The sequence below is a fragment of the Lontra canadensis genome, unplaced genomic scaffold (assembly GCF_010015895.1).
Source record: "Lontra canadensis isolate GAN:19392208 unplaced genomic scaffold, GSC_riverotter_1.0 scaffold5, whole genome shotgun sequence".
In the NCBI taxonomy this organism is placed as follows: domain Eukaryota; kingdom Metazoa; phylum Chordata; class Mammalia; order Carnivora; family Mustelidae; genus Lontra; species Lontra canadensis.
The window spans coordinates 16,614,822-16,636,693 of NW_022630999.1; the positions used below are offsets into that span (position 1 = coordinate 16,614,822).

A 21,872-nucleotide genomic window follows, 5' to 3' on the forward strand; every position below is an offset into this window, starting at 1 on the left:
TCTTATGTGCCGCCAGAGGGGGAGAGCAGGAAGGTAATGGCTGACATCCCCGGCCCCAGGACTTGGGCCTCCAGGAGTGCTGTAGGTGTCTCCAACCCACCTATCTCTCCTGGGCCCTTTCATGGCAGGTTCCAGGCTCAACGCTGAGCTGGGGAGAGAGGAGTTGATAGGGAGCTATCTGCTCTCCTATGACTTTAACCGGTGGCCCTGAGTTTGAGGTTTCCCACTTGGAAAAGGGGAGGCAAGAGTTCCTTCTTATGGGAGGTATTCAAGCAGGAGCCAGGATGCATAGAGGAGATTCTAGTAGGAAATGGATTGGCTCAGATGACCTCTGAGGGCTCTTCCAGTCCTGAAATGCATTGCATGATGTTAGGGAGGGAGGCAGATGGTGGTGGAGGATTGGCTGGGCAGAATTTGGGGGCATATGGGCATGGGTGGGTGAGTGAAGGGTTAGACTAGAGTCTGCCTGTGTTTTTTGTTCCTTAGGAAATACCCCATGCTTAAGTTAGGCTCCAGTATCCATATCATGCCCCGATGGCTGGACACTGTTCTGCCCCGTCTCTTTCCTGTTACACTCTGGCCTAGCTTGTGCCTTGGGCCCAGTGACCCTGAGGAGCCTGGCTGCAGACTGGTCTGTCCGTTAGACCTGGGTGGTTCTCATTCCAGTCCCCAGGAGGGACATGGGAGGAATGCGGCTAAATTCTATAGTTTCCAGAGTTGGCTGGTGGTGCCCTCTAGAGGTTCAGCGTCAGGGTACTAAGTGCAGAGGAGGGTGGGGGTGGGCCACTGGACTTGGCTGAGGATCAAAGAGATGTGGGAGAAAGGATACCAGGATGTTGCTAATAGTGAGGGACCGAGTGTGATTTGGGTATAGGGGTAGACTTACCCACCCATCAGGTGATGTTAGACCTGGAACCCCTATGTAAGACTAGGGAAAGCTGGGCTCAGGGTGGGAGAAAGTTGGGTGGTGGTCTTTAGAATTAAGGAGTGATCCCAGAGGGTGCCTAGGGCCTAAGGCTTGGGAACACAGGCCCTGACAGTGGGAAGATAAGAGAGTGTTCCTGCTTGGTTGATGATGAGTGACCACATTGAAGTCCCCATCTGCTTCAGGGTTCCTAGTAGCACGGGAGGCTGGGGCTAAGGGCCGTTTTCACAAAAGAGACCCTATCAGGCCACTGGTTAATAGAGGGGCATAGAAAATCCACTTCTGCCTGCATTTCCCTAAAGAGCCAGCAGGAGGCAGCCCTGGAAAGCTGCAGTTCTGCCTGGCTGTTCTCCCTGTCACCGCCTTACCCCCAACATCCTCCCCTCTAGCCCACTAGAGACTGCCTGTGTTCTGTCTCTTGCCTCTGTAGAATTCATCTCTGGCCCTCAATAAATGCTTCCTGCATCCCTCCGCCTCCTGTGTCATTTTCAGCTGCGTCTAAAGCCCCTCCTTCTCCCCATGGGTTAGTCTGAAGGACTCTGCAGGGATGGGAATGTTTGGCACAGGGGGAATGGGTGCCAGGCCGTAGATGAGGTCCCAGGGTTGAAGTCCTGATCCTGTTTTCTACTAACTGGGTGACCCTGAGCAAGCCCGCTGCGTAGCCAGCCTCAGCTTCCCTATCTGTGCAGGGTGAGCTGGACAAGGTGGTATTGCCCTGGTCCTCCCCTACAAGCCACTGTCACTGGAGCAGGCAGGGCCAAGCTGGGTCAGGGCCCAATGCTGTGGGGCAGGTTCCTTCTGGCAGGTTGGGGCTCCATGCAGGGGGAGAGGTCCCTACAAGCAGTCCCATCTCAGTCCAGGTAACCACAGTGAGCCTGGGACCCAGACCATCTGGAGTGCTCCTCACCTGATGGGGGTGTCCTTTGTCCCGAGAAGGGGACTGTGACCCCACTCCCGGGTGAGGCCAAGCCTGCCCTGGGAACATCCCTCACCTTCCTCTCTAAAAGCTCAGGCCCAGCAGAGGCGGGGCACAGGAACCGAAGGGGCAGAGCATGGAGCTCCTGGAGTCCTCAGAGCCCCGGGTTCTTCCTAAGGACACGTCAGAAATACAGCCTTGGACAGTCAGTCCTGGCACACGGGGACAGGTGCTGCCCGCCCTGGACTGAGCGCACCCTTGCCAGCCCACGCTTCCCTGCAAGTGACCCAGTCTTTATCTTCAGCCAGAAGCACCCCTCCCCGAGCACAATACCGCCCGGCCTACTGGTGATTCCCATCCCTGACACCTCAAATCAAGTTCATCCCAAACTGAGCTGAGAAGCCACCGCCACCCTAAGCTGTGCCCCCTCACCTTCCTCAGTCACTCAAGCCAGACTGGCCTTTCTCTCACTCTCCACATCTCATCTCGGAGCAGGACCTGGTGATTCCCCAGCTACCCCTCAGGTCCTCCTCCTCCTCCTCTCCATGGACTCTGTCCCTGTCCCCTGCAGCCTCCCCTTCTCCCACCTGACCACAGTCACATCTTCCTGCCTCCAGGCTGGCCCCCTCCAACTCACTTTTCACCTGACAGCCCAGAGACATATTCGGAAAATGCCAGCCTGACCGCTCCATTCCACTGCTTTAAACTCTTCAGCAGTCCTTTCTAAAGCACACTTGCCTTTGGCAAAGCCTGCTGTGATTCTGGCCCACCTGTCCAGCCTCAACTCCCAGCTCCGACCCATGTCTCGGCTCTGGGGCAAGTTCTGGCTCTGCTTGCGGACCCCTGACATTATTCCACACAACACGGCCTCTGCCCGCAAGGCCTGGGCCCCTCTGCCCACTGAATTCCCTCCCACTAACTAGCCTTCCAGGCCCAGATCAAATGTCTCCTCTGGGAAGTGCCTTCCCCATCCCCCACCCCCCCACCCCTAAGGCAGAGCTGGTGGCACCCTCCCCTGGGTACTCCTAGAGCATTTCCCATCATGCATCGCAAAGGCTTATTTTGGGGTCTGACTTGGGCCTGGCGGAGCTCCTTGAGGACAGAGCCCTGCCTTATTTATCTTCCGTTCATCGGAACTCAGTGGAGGGAGAGAGAAGGTGGAGGGAGAGAGGGAAGGAGGGAGCGGAAGGAAGAAAGAAAGGCCGGAAAGAAGAAATGAACAAGTCAAGCAAGGATATCAGGGGAAAATTCATTGATTCATGCATCCATCCATCCATCCATCCATTCATTCAACAAACAGCTGTTGAATTCCTATCAGGCCCCGTTCTAGGTATTAAGGATACTATTAGCAAGCTCAAGTGACTGGCAACTGACTCACCATTCCCAGGTGACTCTGGTGTGTGCGTGTGTGTGTGAGTGCGTGTGTGCAAGCCCTTCCGTCTGCAAGGGCCTGCTGCTGGGGCACCTGTCTTCCCCAAGGCTTGGTGCTTTTAGCATCTGTCCCTGGATCCTGTTGCAGCTCGAAATAAGGCTGTGAGCCACAGCAAGGCAGGACTGATTCTTGATTCTCGTCTGCTGAGGCCAGAGCTGGCTGCAAAGGCGTGCCCTGCTCAGACTGGACGGAGGACCACCAGCACCTACAGGACCACTCAGCTCTCAGCTTCCCGACAGAGGTGTTAATCTTGAGGGCCTGACATTCCCTCCTGCACACTGTGGTCCCGCCACTCAGGTACCAGGATCCTAGGGGAGCTTGAGGAGCTATGGGGTGTGGGCAGAGGTGATGAGCCAGCTGTCAGAGCCCTAGCCCCCAAGCAGAGGAAGGGCCCTGCCAAGGGTCTGGGAGCTTGGGGCCTCCAGGAAGCCTGGTGCCTGGTTTGGGAGGGGAGGGATTTAAGCTCTAGATCATTCTAGATTAAATGGGAAGGGATGGCTTGGATTCAAGGTGGGCAGAGGTAATGGCTCTGGGTGGGACCTCAAGGTCTTTAGGCTGCAGAGGGAAGCGGGGCCCCTGACAGTGGGAATGAGGGCCCTTCCCAGGGTCTGCGCATGTCTGTAAGGGGAGTATTTATCAAGAAACAGACCCGTGCACTGTGGCCTCCTGAGTGGTCACAGTCGGAGTTCAGTTCATGGCCCTCACCCCATATGCCTGCAGACACGCTCAGATCCGATATGGTTTGCGGGGTGGGGGATTGTGGGTGCCCTGAAGCCCGTCTGTGGATCCCATGATCTAGGCCAACCTTCTTATGCTACAGAGACACGTGAGGAATTGAGGCACAAACCTGGGGAGCGGCTTGCTCACAGTCACAGAGGAGGTCGGGGACACGGATTAGACTCCAGGTTGCCCAACTCAGTGCCCGCTGCCCTGGGGCCGTGTGAGGGTGGGGTGTACAGATGGAGACAGACTGTTTCTTTCTAAAGGAAGGAGTGTAGAAAAACCTGGAAGCAAAGCACAGGGGTAGTCTGTCGGAGACTCAAGAGCTCTGGCTTCTCTGCTTGGGGCAAGTTAGGGAATCTGGATTTGGAACCTGCAGGGGTTCTCTGGGGCTCTGGACCTCATTCTGTTTGCAAATCTCCTCCAAGGTCTCTGGAAAGTGTCATGAGGTGCAAATGGGGGAGGGGGGGATGGAGGAGGATATAGAGTAGGGGTGAGCGAGAGCACCCTGTAGGTCAGCTGAGGGATGGGGCATAGGGAAGGGGGTGATAGGTCTCTTGGCTTTCTTGGACCAGCCTGTGCCCTCATGCCTCAGAGCCAGTACTGGGGACAGAAGGACAGGATCAGCCTTGGAGACCCTAGCACAGCCCCAGCCTAACAACCCATCCTTTCTTCCCCTCCCTGATTTCAACCTCATTCAGCCTCTGATTAGAGCTCATCTGCATCAGCGGGTGACATTTGTTTGAGACCCCCCCATCTCCCCTGCCCCTCATCTCCCAGAGATTGCCCCCTGAAGAAAGAGTGACTCCCTGGCAACATGGGAAGCAGATTTGTGTGGCCTCTGGCACCTCCTCTTGCCTTCCCTGGACCTCAGTCTCCTCCTCTGTACACAGAGACCCCCAAAGCCCTGTCCAGCTCAGACAACCCTTCCTCGAGACTGGGGTTGGGGGGGCAAGGCAGTTCAGAGCTGAGGCTGGGTGTCCCAGGGACTGGGAGGACATCTGGGGAGGGGTGGATGGGGGCTCGCCCATTTGCAAGCATCTCTTTTCCACAGGATGATCCCTAAGGAGCAGAAGGGCCCAGTGATGGCTGCCACAGGCGACCTCGCTGGACCAGGTAAGGCGGACTCTGCCCTTGTGCGTTCTTCAGGCCCCATCCTTTCCTGGTCTCAAAGTGTAGCCACTCGGGCCTGTTGGCCTGAGGCCTGGGCAAACAGGTGTGAGTTCCAGGTCAGCCCCCAGGGAGTGTTGTGGAATCTGCCACTTGGGTTGGGAAGCTTCCCGAAGTATTGGGAGGGGCCTTGCCCTGATGGCCACACACCCAGAGGCTGAGACTGAATGCCTTACACTGGGCCCTGGGCCTAATGAAGTCCTTACCTCAGCCCCAAATTGAGCATGAGGGCTCTGGCCCCAGTTCCAGACTTAACTGTGGTCCCAAGCTCCCCCGCTCCCTCCCACCACAAGTGCCCTTGCTTCCTGTCACTATGGGTCTCCCGGAGCCGCCCCCGTGGCAGGAGACAATTGTCAAGGGAGAATGGGGACAGGCTGGCCAAAGCAGACTCCCCAGTGTGACTCAGACCATTTCACTTGAAAGTTGGCTCACCCAATGAAGAAATCAGTTAAAATACATGTTTATCACCATATGAGACCCCCTCTGGAACTCCTGGCATAATTTTGGAGTCCGGTGATTTGGCCTACTTCAGAGCATTGCAAGTATCTTATTTTCAAAGAATTGTTTAGAAGATTTTACTTATTTATTTGGGAGGGTGATAGAGTGAGTGTGCACACAGAGGGCGAGGGAGAAGCAGAGCAGGGAGACTGACCTGGGGCTCGATCCTGGGACCTGACCTGGAGTGGAAGGCAGACGCTTTACTGCCTGAGCCACGCAGGCTTGAAATGGGGATTTCAAGTATTTTAAAAACAAATTCAACCAGGTCAGAGCTCTCACCCTACAGTGCAAATGATAGTGAACGCTGCTGTTGGCTAAAAATGCAGATTCCCAGCATCTACCCCCAGGATCTCGATTCAGTGGACCTGAGGAGGGGGCAGGACATGCGCCTTTGAGACAAGTGCCCCGGGGGATTCTGGAGCACATGGACCGTGCCCCGAGCTCCGACAGACTGTGCTGTAAGGACACCACTGTTGTTCTGCCCCATGCAGCTTCTAAGTATTTCATCCTCTTGTATGACTTCATATGGGAGTTGTCCGAATCTATTTCACGTGTTCTTGCCTCCTTTTGTGGGCATCAAGTTTCCTTTTTTTAAATTTCATGATTTTGGGTGCTAACATAAGCCAACTTTGTGAGGTATTGATGCTCTAACTAGAAGAAGCAGACAATGTGTTCTCTTTTCCCTTGGCTAAGTAACTAATTAATTACAGTCCCCCAAGTGTGGGCACATATCATCTATGCCAGACTGGAAATGCATCCATTGTTGGCTGTTGCTAGGGTATTAACTCAAAACAATTTTGAAACTAAAGTACCATGACAAGACAGCCTCTGTAAGGTAATAATAACACAGACACCGTGATTATGTTCTTCCTCTGGGTCAGATCCTGTGCTAAGAGCTTCCCTGCTTCCTGTTATATAACCCTCACAACAATGCTGTACGTTAGCTATTGTCCCCATTTTGGTGATGAGAAAGCCAAGATTCAGGGGAACTAGGCCATCCCATATCTAACAGTTGCTAGAGCTGATACTGGATTCCAGATCTCTCTGTCTCCAGAGTAGCTTCTTGACTGCACGGTGGTGCAAAATAATACATCCCTTTCATAAGATATTCAGAAAAAACAGATGTGAATGACTTTGAAAGTGAAAGTCCCTCATAACGGGACCATCTGGAGATAACCACGGTTAGCACGTCTGTGTAACTCCGTCTTCCGTTCATATATAAACACATTTATACAAACGCACGTGCACGTGGGCTGAGTACTATACGCGTGCTCTGCAGCTCACCTTTTGCTTCACTTAGCAGCCTAGCGGGGACTCCCTCCCGTGCTGGTATGCTGTCTCTCCCCCACCCTTGCCCCCCCCCAAGCATGCATCCTGTTAAGTATACTGATACACCCCCTCTCCTGGCGGTCACGCAGGCTCATCTCGGGTTGGACCCGGAGAAGCAGAGCTAAGCATTCTCACAAGAGTGACTTACTGAGGTCACACCCTCAGGAGGAGGGAAATGATGGAAGCAGGATAGGGCAGGGGAAATGGCTCAGCAAGCATGTGGGCTCAGCTGTTGGCCCAGGTTCGGCCTGATCCCTCAGGGGCTCCAGAGCCTGAGTGGCTCCGCAGAATTCATCCTGTCCTGAGCGACGGGGCCCTGAGCCCTTCTGCTCAGTGGGGCAGTGCTCAGCAGAAGAGGGCACTTGGGACCCTGAGCCGCAGATGAAGGGCATCTGGGCAGCACCCCCACAACACGGTGGTGTGGTTTTCACAAGCTGAACCCTCAGTGCTATCAACAACCGTCTCTATCTTCAGGCATGTTTATTGGACTTTTCTCCCTAAGAATGAGTGCCTAGAAATGGAACTGTTTTATCAGATAGATTTTATCTATAACTTTTTTTTTTTTAATATTGAGCTCAATTTATCTGGTAGTATCTGAAAATCCGATACTAGGGGACTTTTTATTATGTATTTAGATATAGTCTTTCACGCTTTTAGTAGGCAGTATCTTTCATTGTTTAAAAAAAAAAATAGTGCAATTTCCAGCCCTCTTCTTCCTACGTCCCGTAAATAGTCACTACTGATACTCAGCATATCTCCGCGCAGATTTTTCAAAGCATGCATAAACATATAGTACTTGTTTTTCTAAATAAATGAGTGGGATCTTAGAATGCAGATTCTTCTGAAACTTAACTTTTTTCCCCTCTTAACCTACAATGGATCTCCTTCTGTCTCTACCATGCAGGAGGTCCTCTCTATTTGCTGAAAGAATAAAAAAATCATCAGCCTCCTTTTTTGAAAGCCTGTCTGGATTCCATTGACTGGACTGAACCACAGCACCAGCATGCCCCCACCCCCCACCACATGCTGCCTGGCAGCCCTGTCCATCTCCTTGTCCCATATGACTTGCTTAGAGGATGGTGGCAACCTTCATCCCCAAACTCCCAATGCCTCCTCCCCCGTCCTCCTTCTCAGCAGATGACCTTTTTTCCTATTGCACTGAGAAGAGTGAAGGGACCAAAAGAGTCCAGTGCAAGCTCCCTCCTCCCCACCTGGCTTTCTCAGTTCTCCTTCCCCTTCCCCTTGTGGAGGAGGACCTCTCCCTGTCCACACCCTCCCCTCCCTTCCCTTCGCCTCTGTCCCGCTCCAGGACAGTCTTCCAGTCCTGGAGTCTGCCCTCTCTCTATTGCATTGTCAAAATTTCCCATCAGCTAAAAAACATGCTTTTATTTCTCCCTCTTAAAAACAAACACCTCTTGATTCTGCCGCTGCCTCGGTCCCATGGAGTGCAACTCCTCAAAGCTGTTGTCTACGCTTTCTCGCCTCCCCTCTCTCCCTAACATTTTATTAAGCTCACTTCCAAACACACAAAAATAGAGAGTGCAAATCCCCATAGTCCTCCTTTCGTTCCTGGAGCCCAAAGCAAAACCCAAAAAGCTTGTCGTTTCATCCCCTCAACACTTCAGGATGCACGGAAAATAATGAAGAGGACGTTTCCTTATATACCTCGAAGATGTTAGTACCCTGAACAAAATTAGCAATTTCGATTTAATACCAGCTAATGACCAGTCCCACAGTCAACTTTCTCCAATTTTCTAGTTTGTGTTAATGAGGCTCCAAGAAGGATCACTGTTTATCTGGTGGCCGGGTCTCTTCAATCTCCTTGAGTCTGTACATCCTATACCTGCCCCAACAGCCCCCCCCTTTTTTTTCTTTTTTTTCCCAGGTCATTTATTCCTTTAAAGAACCCAGGCCAGCTGCCCTATAAAATACTTCACATTCTATATTTGGTTCACTGCTTCCTCGAGGTATGGTTAGAATGTCCTTCTGTCCATTTTCTCTTAACACTTTCCAAGAAGATTTTCACACCCAAATACTCCATAGAAACTACTTTTGTGAAGATGACCGATAATAAGGCCCTGACACTATGGAGGACCGTCAGTTTTCGGCTCTGTGAGCCCCCCATCTTCCCCAAAATGCTTTTATCACTTGGTTTCCAGGGTACCACTCTCTGGCTTTCCTCCTGCCTCACGGGGCGCCCCTTCCCAGGCTCCGTGGCTGGTTCCTCAGCTCCTGGGTCTGGGCGCCAGAGCCCTGGGGCTCAGGCTTCAGATCTCTTTCTCCCTCACATCCCCAGTGATCTCATTCAGGCTCCCGACTCTAAACACCATTTATAGAGCTGGAATACGAACCACGGTGTATCCGATTTTAGAGGTGGACAACTCTGGCCATGCTGTCCACACGTATCCTTTTCCTACTGGTGTCCTCACCCCTCTGTCACCCCTTTCCTCCCAGAGCCTCCCCTTGTTGGGAAGTGGGTCAAAGTGGGTGTATTGGAAGCGGGGGACAGACACAAAGGATATGAATGGGTTCCAAAACTACTAAGAACAGCCATCAGTCCTGGAAACCCTCTATGTGGCTATCACAATGAGTCCTCACTCTGAGAAAAGAAAGAAATGTAATGGTCTTCATCAAATAACAACAATAAAAACCATTTGTAAGCTCACGATGCCCCCAGTTTTTACCTCAGGTCAGTTTCTCCCGTGAGCAGGAGGCTCCCATATCTGGCTCCCTCTGTCTCTGCTTCTCTACTTCGGCATCTGCAAGGCTCTTCAAACCTTCTATGCCCAGTTCTGCAGGCGATTAGGGGAATTTGAATATGGATTAGGTATTGTATAAAACAAAACAAAACAAAAATGTGTCCACTTGCCCAGGTGGATATCTTTAACTGATAAAAGCAAGTTATAAAGCATGTATAACTATGACTTCATTTTGGCTGAAAACTCATACATGGTTATATAGTCTTTTTCTGATAAAACTTATTTATTTTGGAGCGCCTGGGTGGCTCAGTCGGTTGGGCGACTGCCTTCAGCTTGGGTCATGATTCTGGAGTCCCAGGATCGAGTCCCGCGTCGGGCTCCCTGCTCAGTGGGGCGTCTGCTTCTCCCTCTGACCTTCTCCCCTCTCATGCTCTCTCTCTCGCTCTCTCTCAAATAAATAAATTTAATTTAATTTAAAAATTATTTATTTTATTTTAGAGAGCGAGAGAGAGAAAGCATGTGAGGGCTCTATCCCAGGACCCTGAGATCATGATGTGAACTGAAATCAAGCATCAGACACCCAGACACCCAGGCGCCCCTCACATATGAATATATAGTCTTTGAAAAAGATACGAATGGATATACACTAAGGTGTTAAAAGTAGCAACCTCTGGGAGATAGAAATGGTATTTTTCTCTGTTCCCCTTATATCTGTATTTTCTAACTTCCTTCAATGTATATATATACACACTATTTTTAAAATAATAAAAGGCTATTTTAAAATGGAAAGAACACATGTGTAACCCTGAGCTCCTGATCTTTCCCCATCTCATCCTCCTCCAGCCCTCCCCATCTCAGTGAGTGGCTGCTCCCAGGATGAGGACAGAGTGGCTCAGGCCAGAAACCCCAGCCCCCTTCCCCAGCAGAGCTCGCTCCCCTGGCTTACCTTTAGAAGAGTCTCTAGAATCTGACCATTTCCCACGACTCCAACCACTGTGGGCAAAGAACTGCAGAGGAAATTCATGGAATAAATACAAATGGCCAAAGAACATCTATCTGAAATGGAGCTCAGTTTCATTGAGTGTCAAACGCATGCAAATTAAGCTCTGAGGTGTCATTTCTGCCTACCAGGTAGGCAGAGTCCCCAGAACAGTGACTCCTAGTGTCAGCAAATGTGGGGAGGAACCGGCATTCTCATACACCCTGGCAAGCGCTCGGAGGCCGATGCCCTCAGAGGCAGGCAGCCCCGAGGGCCCCGAGGGTTTGGCGGTAAGAGCTCACTCTGGCCTCTCTGGGCAGCCCCTCTGCTGGACCTGGGCAAGAAGCTGAGCGTGCCCCAGGACTTGATGATGGAAGAGCTCTCGCTACGCAACAACAGAGGATCCCTCCTCTTCCAGAAGAGACAGCGCCGGGTACAGAGATTCACCTTTGAGTTTGCAGCGAGCCCGAGGATGGTGAGTTCATCCCATTGTGCTTCTAAGGGAACTGAGGCCCAGAGAGGGCCAGTGGTTAGCCTAAAGCCAATCAGAGAGCCAGATGACGATGTCTGGCCCCTGGGGAGTCCCTCCAGCTCCAGCTCCAGCTGGAAAGGCTGTGATGTTCCTATCAGATTGAGCCCCTGACTTGCTGTGTGATTCTAGAAAAGCGGTATCTCCCCCCAGATGCAAAACATGAAGTGGAAGGGGCAGGGTGAGCTGTGGGAGGGAGGGGATTCTGGCTCCTATCAAAAGAGCTCTGCGCTGAACTTGCAGTGAGCAGGATTTAGATTAGATTTGAGCTTGCCCTTAGAGAGAAAACACAAAACTCTTTCTCTTCGTGCCCCTAGCAGAAGGAAAAGGCCAGAAAACCATCTGCCAGTAGTGACAAGAATGGCTTATCCTCAGGCTTCAAAAAGTCAGCAGGCAGTTTCAGTTACTTGAAATGAACTCACACTCCTCTCAGTTTCTGGACTCAACAGAGGGTGACTGAGAGGGGACGAGATGGCAGAAAGCAGAACAGTAAAGACAATAAAACACCTACTTGCTAGCCAAGCAATTCATGTGTATCATCTCATTTAAGGCTCATACAGCCCTATAAGCTAGACAGTATCAACACTAATCCCATTTTATAGATTAGGAAACTGACACTCAAGAAGTTTATGTGCCCAAGGTCAATTTTAGAATAGCAACTAACATACAGAGAGCATTTCTCTGTTCCAGGCACTGGGATTAGCACCCTATGTTATTAATTCATCCCCTCACCATCCCTGAGATGTGGGCACTGAGATGATGCACCTCCTCCCCTTTTTTGGTGGAGGGAGAACCCTGGTCCTTTCCCGCACTGAGACTCCCTGCGGTCTATTTGCCCCCACAGATCGTGGAGGCAAGTGCCAAGGGGAAGGTGTTGGGGTCGAAGGTGACAGGATCAGCGGAGCTGGGGACGGTGAGTGTACAGGGAGGGGAGCCCCCGTAAGAGGCGAAGTTGGGGGAAGGGGCCAGGCAGCTCTGTGCAGCAGTCCTTGGCTTCTGAGCACCCGCCCCTGTGCCCAGGTTGCCAACGGCCCTAAGGGGCAGAACTGCCGCTCTGAGCTCCACATCTTCCCAGCCTCATCCCAGGGCCCCGAGGATGCCCAGTCCGCAGCTTTCCCCACGGAGCGCGCCTGCAGCCCCAGCACCCTGGCACCAGGTGAGGGCCTCCCCAGGTCCTGGGACCGGGGCTGTGGGACCAGATCCCGGCAGTGCTCCACCATGGGGCAGGAACCAGTGCCCAAAGAGCATCTAGTTTACCTCCCGCATGGACCCCGACACTCCTCCACAGACCTAACACAAGCCCGGAGAGGTGCAGCAATGTGCCCAAGGTCACACACCGAGCCAGAGTCTACGCCCCAACTTGAAATTCCCCTGCTCCAGTCCTCCTTGCTTCCAGGGATGGGGAAGGATTGGTCCACTTTGCTGGAACAACTTTGGTGTTATATTCCCCCTGCCCCCCATCCCAGCTCCAGGCTTCCCTCCCCCAACCATATCTGTGGGGTGGACAGGAGTGGGGGTTGAGGGGAAAAAAAGAGCTCAGCCACCTCCCTCCGCCACCACCTGCCCCCCATGAGCCCTGCTCCATTTCCAGGCTATGCCGAGCCACTGAAGGGGGTCCCGCCAGAGAAGTTCAACCACACAGCCATCCCCAAGGGCTACCGCTGTCCTTGGCAGGAGTTCATCAGCTACCGGGACTACCAGAGCGATGGCAGAAGTCACACCCCCAGCCTTGCCCAGTATCGAAATTTCAACAAGTAAGGCGGGGGGCAGGGGCAGCTTGGGGATAAATCGCTAGGCTGTGCAGGTACCCATCACAGCATGGCAGGGGCTGCATTTCCTGAGCCCTTTCACATGCCAAGCTCTACTGGAACACTTTCCCATGGATTGAGCTCTTGCTAGAACTCAATCGAATGATTACCTCGGAACAGAGTAGGTGCTCAAGAAATGTACAGGCAATGAATGGGGGAAATGCCACACATCTTGTTGGTTTCTCCACACAACAGGGCCGGGAAATGCTGCATTTTTTTTCCCATTCTGCCAGTGAAGGGACCCACTCAGGAACAACAGCAACCTGCCCAAAGTCACGAAACAAGGAGGCGGCGGGTGCGGGGTCCAAGTCTGTGTTTGTCTGACTCCAGAGCCCGGTTTCTTATTTCCTCCCTGTTGTGTGCCCCCTCTTTGATGCATGTTCCTCTGGGTGGTGCCCCTATCTCACCAGTCCTAGACCAGCTCAGCCTTCTCCTCACTTTCCTCAAAGGTCTAGAGAAGGTCTAGAGATGGCTTTGAAGTGTATCAAAGTGGGGAGTGGCGGAGAAACATCGGCCGCCAGATGTGAGAGCCACAGAGGAGCGGCTGTACTATTTAGAGCCTGGGGTCTCAATGTGGGCTTACATGCATTACATGCTTATCTCATGTGGGCTTACATGCTTACAGGCGATGACTCCTCGCCTCACTGTGTGACCTTGAGCAAGTGACTTAACCGCTCTGAGCCTCTACTTCCCCATCTGACTACTGTAACAGGAGTCCATTACAGTATCTACTTTGTAAGACTGTCATGAGGATGGCATGAGAAGCCATAGGCAAAGTTTTTACCAAGTAATGAGCTCTCAATAAACAGTAGCTATTAGTATTAGTATTGGTATTGGTTACAGGCTGAAATAATGGTTGGGAAAGCTAATAGGGAGAATTGGAAAGGGATAAATTTGGTGTCCTGTCCCAGGGGCCCAAAGAGAAATCCTAGGAGTCAAGACAGGACCCTGGCCCTGGAGGAAGGCTTTGGGCTGGGGGATGCATTTCACCTGCAGTTGTCTTTCTTGAGCTGATGCTATTTCTGAGAAATGCTCCTCTGGCCTGGGTGGCATTAAGTGAGAAAGAGGAGGGCCCACAGGAGGCGGCCATGGTCCAGCTTTTCTGGCACCTGCTCAGACCACATGTGAGACTGTCGGACACCCGGGGGTGATCAGCCCTGAGAAGAGACTACTCAGAAGGGAGGGGACCCCCCTCAAACCGCTGATAGCCAGGGAGGGCCCCCATGGGAAGAACCGTGCCCAAGAAGCACCATGGGAGCCACGAGTCATTGGCATGCATTCTGGGGTTTCTGCCAGGCCAAACTGTGTTCTCTTTCTCCCTGGGGCCCTCAGCCCCTACCTGTGAGGCTATGTACCCTCAAAAGACATGGAGTCCTGGGTGCTGGCTTCCGGGCTGGCCCCATCCTTCTCAGGCTGCAACTAGGACAAGAGGAAACACATTCCCATCAGGGCTTTAGAATGTCCTCAGCTCAGGCCCCCTTTGAGACAGAAGAGCCAACTGAGGCCGAGACAGGGGTGAGCAACAGTGTAAGTGGCCCAGCTGCGTTAAGGATCCAGGGCTCTGGGCTTCCAGACAAGGGCTGGATCGTGAGGCCTGTGCAGCTTGGAAACTGCCCAGCCTGTTCTCACAGGGCCTGCCTATTGCCGCCACAGCCGGGGTGGTCTGGGCAGACCCACTCTCCTGGCTGGAGCCCAGGCCCTGGCCCGAGGACTGCCTTTCTACCCCAGGGGCAAGCACTCCCCCATTCCCACTGCTCCCAGGCTTCAAGGAAAACACTACATGAGCCATGCTTTTTAAGTTTTTTTTAGATGACAAAATAGTTTTAAAATAACATACTTATATTCTCTTACACACACATACACACGCGCACGCGCACACACACACGAACGCGCACACACAGGCAACTACAAATAAAGAGAGGGCCCTCTGTTCACCATCCTCCAGTCCCAGTTCCCTTCCCAAATTCCCAAAGGTAACACCGTGGTCAGGTGGGTGCGTCCGTTTTCAGGTCATTTTCTCCCAGCAGTTCCAGTCCTATAGTTAATGGCATTGTTTTATATGTATCTGTGCGTTTTAATACTTTGTATCTCATTCTGTAACTTGCTTGCCTTTTTGATCTTTTGAAATCTATCCTACTCAACACGCACAGATCTTTTCATTCCCTTTAAGCGGCTATATGGTATTCCGCCATGTGAACACACGTCTGTCTTGTTGGTGTTCTGCCCGTGGACATCCGGGCTGTTTCTGGTTTGCAGCCACGTGCTGCTCATGCCCATTTCTTTTTGCTGTGCATGCACGTGCTTCCCTAGGCCCTGTGCCTACAGGTGCAATTGCTGGTTCACAGAGTTCACACATTTTTTAGATTGAAAAGATCCTGCAAGTTGTCCAAGGTAGGAGCACTAATTTACCCTCTAACCAGCGGTATCTGAGTGAAACTTTGCCCACCATCTCACCAAATTTGCCGCATTATCAAATTATTTCTTCTCACTAGTCTTACAGGTAAAAAGTAGTGTGTCTGTTATCATGTCCATCTCTGGATTCTCCGTGCTCTTTCTAACCCTCTCTTCCCTCTCTGGCCTGGGTGTATATTGTCCTGAGGGGAGATGAGCAGAGGAAGGAAAAACCCCATTCCAGCTCTACTGCCTTTCGGAACTTACTTAAGGGGAAGCTAGAGTTTTGCCTGGGACTAGCCAATTCTATCTTTGAAAATTTCATGCCTATTCCCAAGCACCAAGCCATCCCCACTAGAGACAGGCTAAGGAACGGGCAGAGCTGCAGAAACCTGTTAAAGATAATACAAAGCCTTGCCGTATGTAGGTGGGGAAACTAAGGCCTAGAGGGAGGTAGGGAGGGGCCCCCACATGGTGACCTGCGTGTCAGCGGTCTGCTATCCAGTGCTCTCCCACACAGTCTACTTCCCCTGCTGCTTTTCTCTCCCCAGGACCCCGGTGCCCTTTGGAGGACCCCTGGTGGGGGAGACTATTCCCAGAGCAGGCACCCCCTTCGCCCCGGAGCTCATCAGTGGCTTGGAACGCCTTCGCTTCAGACCCAGCTTCAACAGAGTGGCGCAAGGCTGGGTCCGCAACCTCCCTGAGTCCGAGGAGCTGTAGCCCCAGCCTGAAAATTCAATTCCCCTGTCTTGGTGTCTGGGTAACATCTTGGAGTCAAGACTTCTGGATGGCACTTCCCAGTTTATGATGGGGCTCTTCACACACAAAACCTTATCACAAATGGCCTCCACGGCCACAAAGTTTAGTAGTCCCCAGATGGGGTGTGTTTCAGAATTTCCTGGAGATGATGATTTGCGTACAGATTTCTGGCCTGCCCTAGACTTGCAGCATTCAAATCTCCTGAGTTGGGGAATTTCTATTAGTAACCACACTCCCAGATGATTCCAGTGAAACTTGTTCATGGTCTGTGTCTTTCGGCATCCGAGCCACCAGTGAATTCACATCCATGCCTCCCCTCCTTCCTGCCATGGACACCAGCTTATACTCCCCCGACAGGCAGCTTGCTAGTGGCTGGTTAACCTATGGAGAACTCTGATAATCAGAAAGATTTCCTTGCATTGAGATGCAGGTCTAAGCATTTGCTAAGTACGTACTGTGTGCTGGACACCCTGCCAGCCCAGGGGGAGTGTGTGGCGAGTACGCCCAGGCCTGACCTAGAGGAGAGAAGGCAGTCAGGAAGGCAGATTAGTAAGCAGTAATTCGTGTTCGTTTCCCTGACAGCACGCTGCCTGCTGACAGAGGAAGAAAGTGCCATGGTGGCGGGGGCGGGGGGGGGGGGGGGGTGCCCCGGGGGGGGGGGGGGGGGGGGGGGGATGTGCCCCCTGGGGATGGGGTGGGATTCCAGGAACCTTCTCAGAGACTTTGAGGGGGACCCCAGAGGAGGAGTGAGAGCCACCGAGGGCAAAAGGGGTAATGGGGAGGGCATTCCTGCCCAGTGAACCAGCATGTGCGAAGTGTGGAATTGCGCACAGGAGGAGGAGGTTATGTTCTGGAGAAAGGAGGGGCTGTGTTAGAGGGTCAGTGAGGGCCAGCTTTGGGGTTTCTTTACTAAGGAGATGGGGGTAGGTTTTAAGCTGGGGAGTGATGGGTCTTGCTATGTGGCAAGATTGGGCAGGACTAAGACTAGAGGCCAGGAAGCCTGCAGGAAACAAGGTCTAGACTTGGGTGATGGCCATGGGGATGGAAAGAAGGGGCACCCCTCACCCCTCTGGGCACCTTATAGGTCAGCTGCAGTGTGGGGTACATGGAAGGCCCCCTTTTTTTTCCCCTTCCACTCACCATCTTGTGCAAGCCTCAGGGTAAATCTCATCCTGGTCTCTGCCGGGGCTAGTTCAGGACTGTATCCAGTTACTAGGAAAGGAGGGAAAGGAATGCCTCTTAGTTCAACTGATGAGGAAGAGGACAATGACAATGTTGGCAGTGGCGGCTCCTTTTTATTGGGTGCCTCAGTGCTTGGGCTGGTAGTAAGGTCCCACATATCCTATTTCTTATTTTCAGTTCAACCCTGAGGGAAAGGTATTGTCCCATTTTACAGGATATGCCTATCCGGGCTCGAAAGAAGTGGCTTGTTCAGGGCCAGAGCCAAAATGGGAATGTCTAGTTCCAGTGGCTGTCCCTTTTCGCCACACTGGGTGGCCAGGCCAATGTCCACTCACTCTGGAACCATCTAAGCACAGTGTCCTGCCTCAGGGCTTTGAAGTGAAAAGTGCAGGTTGGGAAGTGAGGCTGGATGGGGTGGGCTCTAACTTCTACTGCCAGCCATGTGAACTTGAGCAAGTCATTTCTCATTGGGAGGCGTCCATCCCTCTACCTGTAAGATGAGGACAAGGCCAGAAGCCCCTGGATAGGGCAGTGGTGAGCACAGTGATGGATGCATACCTAAGAAGCCCTCAGTCGTTATTAGATTTCATACAGCTCCTGCTCTTGCCTGGGAAAGATGTTCCTGTTCTTAAAAGCTGGCTGCAAGATGTCAGTGGGGTCAGCAAAGCTTAAGCCGGAAGGAAAGCCTCTGATTACTGTTGGGCTCCCTGTGGATGTGGAAGTGGAATTACCTCCCTCTGCCTTCTCCCTGGTTCCCTCTCTTGGGGAGATGAGAAGGTGAGAAATTCAGCTAGTTCCAGAATGCCTGGGGTAGTGATTATATTTTCCTTTGGTTCTGGACTTTCACTGCACCCCACACCATCTCCAGGGCCCAGCAGCCTATTAGACTTGCCTGCCATTGATGTGTTGTCTTGAACTGGGGGCGACGGTGCTGTTGAAAGCCACATCTGCATGAGCTGAAAACCAACTGTGAAAGTGTATGACCCATAGAAGAGAGGATCTAGACCCCACCCCGGACTGGCTGTGCTGTGTTCTGGACGGTGATGGCCACCACCAGCTACAGGAGAGGAGAGCCTGCTGCACCTGAAAGCAAACCCACATTCTTTTTTCTGATGATGTTGCTTTTGCTGATATTGCTTAAAAAAAAAAAAAAAAGAATGCTTATTATCTAAATAAACAAATAAGTAAAATGTGGAAGGATTGGACCACATAGCTTCTCCTGTGTTCATAGACTTTCCCAGCCTTCTGCATTCGACCTCATCCCCATATACTGGAGGTAACCACGGGTGACAGTTTGGAGCTTCTAGACTTCTAGGAAGCCTCGATTAAATATGTAGTGCATAAAGGTGTAGAGGTGCAAAACTACATCTTTGTTTAATGAGATCATACCTTGTGGACCATTCTGTACTTTGCATCTTTATTCAACAACAAGTGAAACATGGATCCTGAAAAAGCAGAGCATTAACCTTTCGTGTAATTTGTGGGCCTAGTGAGCCCTTCATATAAAATCCTGTTCTTTGCCTGTTCATATAAAATTCTATGCTTTTGCCTATTCTGTTCCTTACCTAAATGAAGTTGTATGGTGATATGGAAGTGAAAAGGACTGAGACCAGTCAGGATGTTGAGAAAGCAGACATGCACTACGGCAGCGACGAGCGGAGAGGAGCTGGGTTTCACGTAACAGCGCGGGCGCAGCGCAAGCACAAATGGGCACACATGGGAAGGTGGATACAAACACGTATGTATGTGTTGCAGGGAAGTGTTCACATAAAAGTCAGGATGGGGTTAACTTTGGGAGGAAAGAAAGGAAGGTGATTGTGAAGGGATAAAGTGCTCCTGGGGAAAGCTGGACAATTTCTGCTGCTGGATCTGGGTGATGGTTACAGGGGTGTTCACTCTAGAGTATTAAATTTAGTTGTACATCTGTATTTTATGCACTTGTTCTATACATGTGTTATATTTTACCAAAACAATCCCACCTTTTAAAAAGTGAATGGACAAATCAGTAATAGATCAGATGTATCTGATGAGGGAATTAGTGAACTAGAAGTGCCCACAATGTTTCATGGAGAGGTGAGGAAACCAAGAGTATGAGAGAGAAATCAAAAGACGTGGAGAATAAAATGAAAGCGTCTGACGGTACTGACAGGAATTCCAGAAGATGCTTTAGGATGACTGGGTTTTCTCCATATTTGGTAAAAGGCACAAATTCACACCATCCTCACCCTGTCGTGAAAAGGGATATTAAATCCACACTTAAGAACCACTTTTTTGAGGGAAGCCTGGATGGCTCAGTTCATTGAGCAGATGTGCCTCTGCCTTCAGCTCAGATCCTGATCTCAGGGGCCTGGGATCAAGCCCCAAGGGCTCCCTGCTCAGCGGGGAGTCTGCTTCTCCCTCTCCCCCTCCCACTTCCCCACTTGTGTTAGCACTCATGTTCTCTTTCTCTTTCTCTCAAATACAATCTTAAAAAAAAAAACCCACTGTATTGAAATTGCAGAACTCCAAAGTCACAGAGAAATTTCAAGAAAGTTGAAATTACCTACAAATTACCCAGGTGAAAAAGCTAGATCACCTACAAAAGAACGACATTTCAAATGACAGCAATAATAGAAAAATATCTTCAAAATATCTTCAAGAGGTGAGAGCAAAATAAATTCATTTTCAGACAAATAAATAGTGTGAGAATTTCCCACTAACTCCTGAAAGAATAAAAGAACATGCTTTAGGAAGGATCCAGGAAAAAAGTGTAGAATCTAAGAAGCAATGGTGAGCACAGAGATCAATTCTATAGACAGCAGGAATGATGGAACAAGAAGCAATTAAAGGGACACAAATTAAAGTATAAATACATTTAAATATCTCAGTTATCATAATATTAAATATCTCAGTTATCATAATGTAAATGTATACAGCTCAGCAATTTAAAGACTCTCCAGTTTGGGTAAAAAGTAATTCCAGCTCTATGCTTTTCACAAATAGCACTCCTAAAAATACGACCTGGAGGTAAACTAAAGAAATGGAAAAGGATAAAGAGTTAGATGTTGTCCCGGAGAAATAGGATCTAATCTAGTCGCATTAACATCAGACAAGGGGACTTCCTGGCAAAGGGACTTCCTTCCAAGGGGACTTTATTGTGATAAAGAGGATCCTTACATAATGATAAGCCCATGGTCACAGTGGAAGATTTAACACAGTTCTTTCAATTATTGATCAGACAGAGTAAGGATATAGGAAATTTGTACAATAAGATGAAAATATGGAATCCGCACCACCAAATTAGAGAATATTCATTATTTTCAACTACTATGAAACACTTCATAAAATAAACATACAAAATTTAAAACTTTTGTGCATCAAAGGATCTTTTTTTTTTTTTTAATGTTCAACTAGCCAACATCATTAGTTTTTGATGTAGTGTTCAACAATTCAAAAGTTGCGTATCATCACATGTGTCCTCCTTAATACCCATCACCCTGTTACCCCTCCTCCCACCCCTGTCCTCTCTGAAACCCTGTTTGTTTCCTGGAGTCCAGAGTCTCATGGTTTGTCTCCCTCTCTGATTTCTTCCCCTTCAGTTTTCCCTCCTTCCCCTGTGGTCTTCCATGCTATTCCTTATGTTCCACATATGAGTGAAACCATACAATAATTGTCTTTCTCTGCTTAACTTATTTCACTCAGCATAATCCCCTCCAGTTCCATCCATGTCAATGTAAATGGTGGGTATTCATCCTTTCTGATGGCTGAGTAATACTCCAATGTATATATGAACCACATCTTCTTTATCCATTCATCTGTTGAAGGGCATCTTGGCTCCTTCCACAGTTTGGCTATTGTGGACATTGCTGCTATGAACATTGGGGTGCAGGTGCCCCTTCTTTTCACTATTTCTGTAGCTTTGGGGTAAATACCCAGTAGTGCAACTGCTGGGTCATAGGGTAGCTCTATTTTTAAAGTCTTGAGGAATGGCCATACTGCTTTTCCACAGTGGCTGTGGCTGCTTTTCCACAGCTTGCCTTCCTACCAACAGTGTAAGATCAAGACAGTGAAAAGACAATCCACAGAATAAAAGATTATAACTCAAAGAATAAACTAAATATCCATGAATTCAGTGATATAAATAAATTATTGAATAAATAAATAAACAGGGGAGAAGAGAAAAACCTTCTTTCTTCCTCACAAAAAACTTCAAAATAATGTATGTAGAAACTTCCTCTTCAGAAGATGAGATGTAATTCCCATCCTACTGATTATAGATTGGCCTTACCAACTTGCTTTAAAAAAATAGAACATAGGGAAGGAAAAACAGTAAATTTATGAAGGAGAAAGCTGGAAGACATCACCTTCACCCAGTGATCAAGGTTAATATCACCAATGCTATTCAAATCCCTGATATAACATGGTAAGAAGGGCACTTCCCCTTGAGATATTATCCCTCAAATCCATAATCCCACACTAATCATGAGAAAACATCAAATAAATTCAAGTTGAGAGACAATCTACAAAATAGCTCACCAGTACTCTTGGGTAATGTG

General features: G+C 50.2%; 1 protein-coding gene across 2 annotated transcripts; it reads left to right on the plus strand.

Moving 5' to 3' along the window:
• The first annotated feature begins 3,130 nt into the window (after positions 1-3,130).
• Positions 3,131-16,674, plus strand: MYOZ3 (myozenin 3). 2 transcript variants are annotated; one of them, XM_032851568.1, is made up of 8 exons: positions 3,131-3,228; positions 3,427-3,570; positions 5,048-5,109; positions 10,989-11,143; positions 12,042-12,110; positions 12,218-12,353; positions 12,789-12,951; positions 15,948-16,674. In XM_032851568.1, exons 3-8 carry the CDS (start codon positions 5,049-5,051, stop codon positions 16,114-16,116), a joined length of 753 nt encoding a protein of 250 aa, XP_032707459.1. In that variant the 5' UTR covers positions 3,131-3,228; positions 3,427-3,570; position 5,048; the 3' UTR covers positions 16,117-16,674. The 2 variants fall into 2 exon arrangements, with proteins under 2 accessions (XP_032707459.1, XP_032707458.1); XM_032851567.1 differs by having other exon boundaries at positions 3,131-3,570.
• The last annotated feature ends 5,198 nt before the right edge of the window (positions 16,675-21,872 follow it).